Source organism: Octopus bimaculoides, chromosome 10, assembly GCF_001194135.2.
Source record: "Octopus bimaculoides isolate UCB-OBI-ISO-001 chromosome 10, ASM119413v2, whole genome shotgun sequence".
Classification (NCBI taxonomy): Eukaryota; Metazoa; Mollusca; class Cephalopoda; order Octopoda; family Octopodidae; genus Octopus; species Octopus bimaculoides.
This window is the reverse complement of record NC_068990.1, coordinates 45978828-45981269: the sequence shown is the minus strand read 5'-3', so window position 1 is coordinate 45981269 and position 2442 is coordinate 45978828. Positions and strand designations below refer to the sequence as shown.

The 2442-nt window shown below is 36.0% G+C and overlaps 1 protein-coding gene across 1 annotated transcript in view; it reads left to right on the top strand.

The window, feature by feature from the left end:
- Window positions 1-483: 483 nt before the first annotated feature.
- The window catches only part of LOC106874129 (serine/threonine-protein kinase PLK1), a 154977-nt gene continuing 153018 nt past the window's right edge, over window positions 484-2442 (top strand). The window contains exon 1 of the mRNA XM_014921746.2: window positions 484-1278. Coding sequence (XP_014777232.1) covers window positions 1045-1278 — 234 coding nt within the window. The 5' untranslated portion in view covers window positions 484-1044. The remainder of the gene's footprint in view (window positions 1279-2442) is intronic.

Genomic DNA, 2442 nt, shown 5'->3' with positions numbered 1-2442 from the left:
TACATACATATTCATGCATATTTCGACTGTATATAAATATACATATTCATTGTATGAATATGCATGTATATTTATATACAGTCGGAAGAAAAACCTCCTACACACGATCTTCGGTACATACAACAGGAGACATAACTCCCACAACTAACAACACATACATACATACATGCATGCATACATACATACATACATACATACATACATACATACATACATACATACATACATACATGCATACATACACGCATACATGCATACATACAGCACTGGAGCACTGGAGACAACGACACGGCCATTAAAGTTACGCGTACTTACATAAAGAGCATCGGAGATAGCTCAAAATGTAAAGACATACACAAGTACACACACATTCTGCATGTCTCTTACACAATCGTCAACAGATACACAGACACAGACCACATGCGACACTGAACACATACTCTGTCATAAAGCAGCAGAAAGAGTTCCCACGCACACACGCACACACATACAAACATTTCACTCTTGCTTATACTCCTGACAAACCCTCTTACACTACGTTTCTACTAATATACTCATTCACATACAAGCACACTGACATACACACACACTCTCTCTCTCTCTCCCTTTCCGTCTCACACAACTCTCTCACTCGTATAAGCTCTCTCTCCCTCTCTTACTCACAACACATGCGCTCACTCTTACAAACACTCTTCTACATACACTCCCATAATACAGACACACACACTTTCACGCACTCACTCCCGTACACACGCTGTAACACATGCGAGCGATAGCAATACAAACAGCGATGAGAAGTTATTTTTTTAAATTTGTATTTTTATGAAGCTGTCCCAGTCAGATCCTACAAGTGTGCGTTGTACATGTACACAAACGCGTGTTGTATATAATACATACATATATAACATTTATACTCATACAAACGTGTGTATGTGTCTCTATGTAGCGTATTTCTCAGCCTGTTCTCTCTTATTTCTCAAAACAAGACAACGAACAACCAGCCAAGTTGCTACAACAGGACAGTGGAAGTGACACACTGTTGGAATGTCGCCCGGAGTAATAGCCCGGGCCACTAAAGCGGTCACTGCTCACGTGAAGGAGCTAAAGGGAAAGTCCAGTAGTAATAGTGGGAGCAGTGGTAGTAATAATAATTGTAACGGTAGTAGTAGTTGTAAACCTGAGTATGGACCTATTAAAAGCCGTGATAATATACCATCAGATATGATCCATAACTTCAATACAAACACCACGTACAAACGAGGGAAATTACTTGGGAAGGTAAGACAAAAAGACCTGTTGTTTTTTTGTTTTTGTGTTTGTTTGTTTTTTATTCTACACTTTATTTTTGTTGTTAATGTTCTAATGTGTGTGTGTGTTTGTTGTTAAGCTTGGTGCTGATGGCGGTGTTGGTGTTGGGAGTCGTCTGTATTACTATTGTTGAGATAGGTTGTAATTGTTTGTGTTATTGTTGTTGATGATGATGATGATAATGATGAGATCGTTAGACGATCGTGTTTGATAGTTTTATAAGAAAGAAAGGAAGACACCGCGAAATGTAACGAAGAGTCAAGACTTGATTTTGCGATATTGCGAAATTTGTTTTTCTTTTTGTGTTAAACGTGCGTGTTTGTGTTTGGTGTTAGTATAAAGGTGTATGCCTGTTGTGAGATATTGACCATTCTAGTATATGATATGTACTGTTGTATAGTTTAATGTTATATAATGCTGTGTAAGTTGTATTATATTTTGCGAAATGTACAGTTGTGTAGTATATAGTATAGTGTGGTGTTGTGTAGCTTAATGTTATAATAGTATTGTGTTGTATAGAGTGTACAATATAGATTGTTGTATCTTGTATATAGTGTATAATACTAAACAGTAAGTAGATTGTTATGTTGTATTTGTATAATGTTGGATTGTGTTGTATAGTCTGATATGATAGTCATACTACTGTATAGTCTAGCTTAATATGTTTATCTAGTGATGTGTTGTATAGTGTGTACAATGTAGAATATAAGTAGATTGTTGTGCTGTATTTTGTATAATTTTAAACAGTAAAGTGCTGGATAATATAAATATAGTATAATGAAGTGCAAGTAAAGTATAGTACTGTGGTGTTGAATAGTGTACAATATCATAATTGTTTTATATTCTTGTGTGATATTAAACAAATAGTGTAGCATACATTTGACCGTCAAATGGGATGGTATTTCAACTGTGACAATCCCATCTTTTCAGAGACATTATCCAATGTGTCTCCTTTAAGTTGGTTCGGTGCGATTTTAGAAAAGAATTAAGTCATTTCTAGTAATCAAGCAGGCAACTAGAGCCAGCCACCTGGAGGGAGACTTCCCTCGTTGGCACTACATAATCGGTGTGTGTGTGTGTGTGTATATATATGTGTGTGTGTGTGTGTGTTTATATATATATATATATATATAT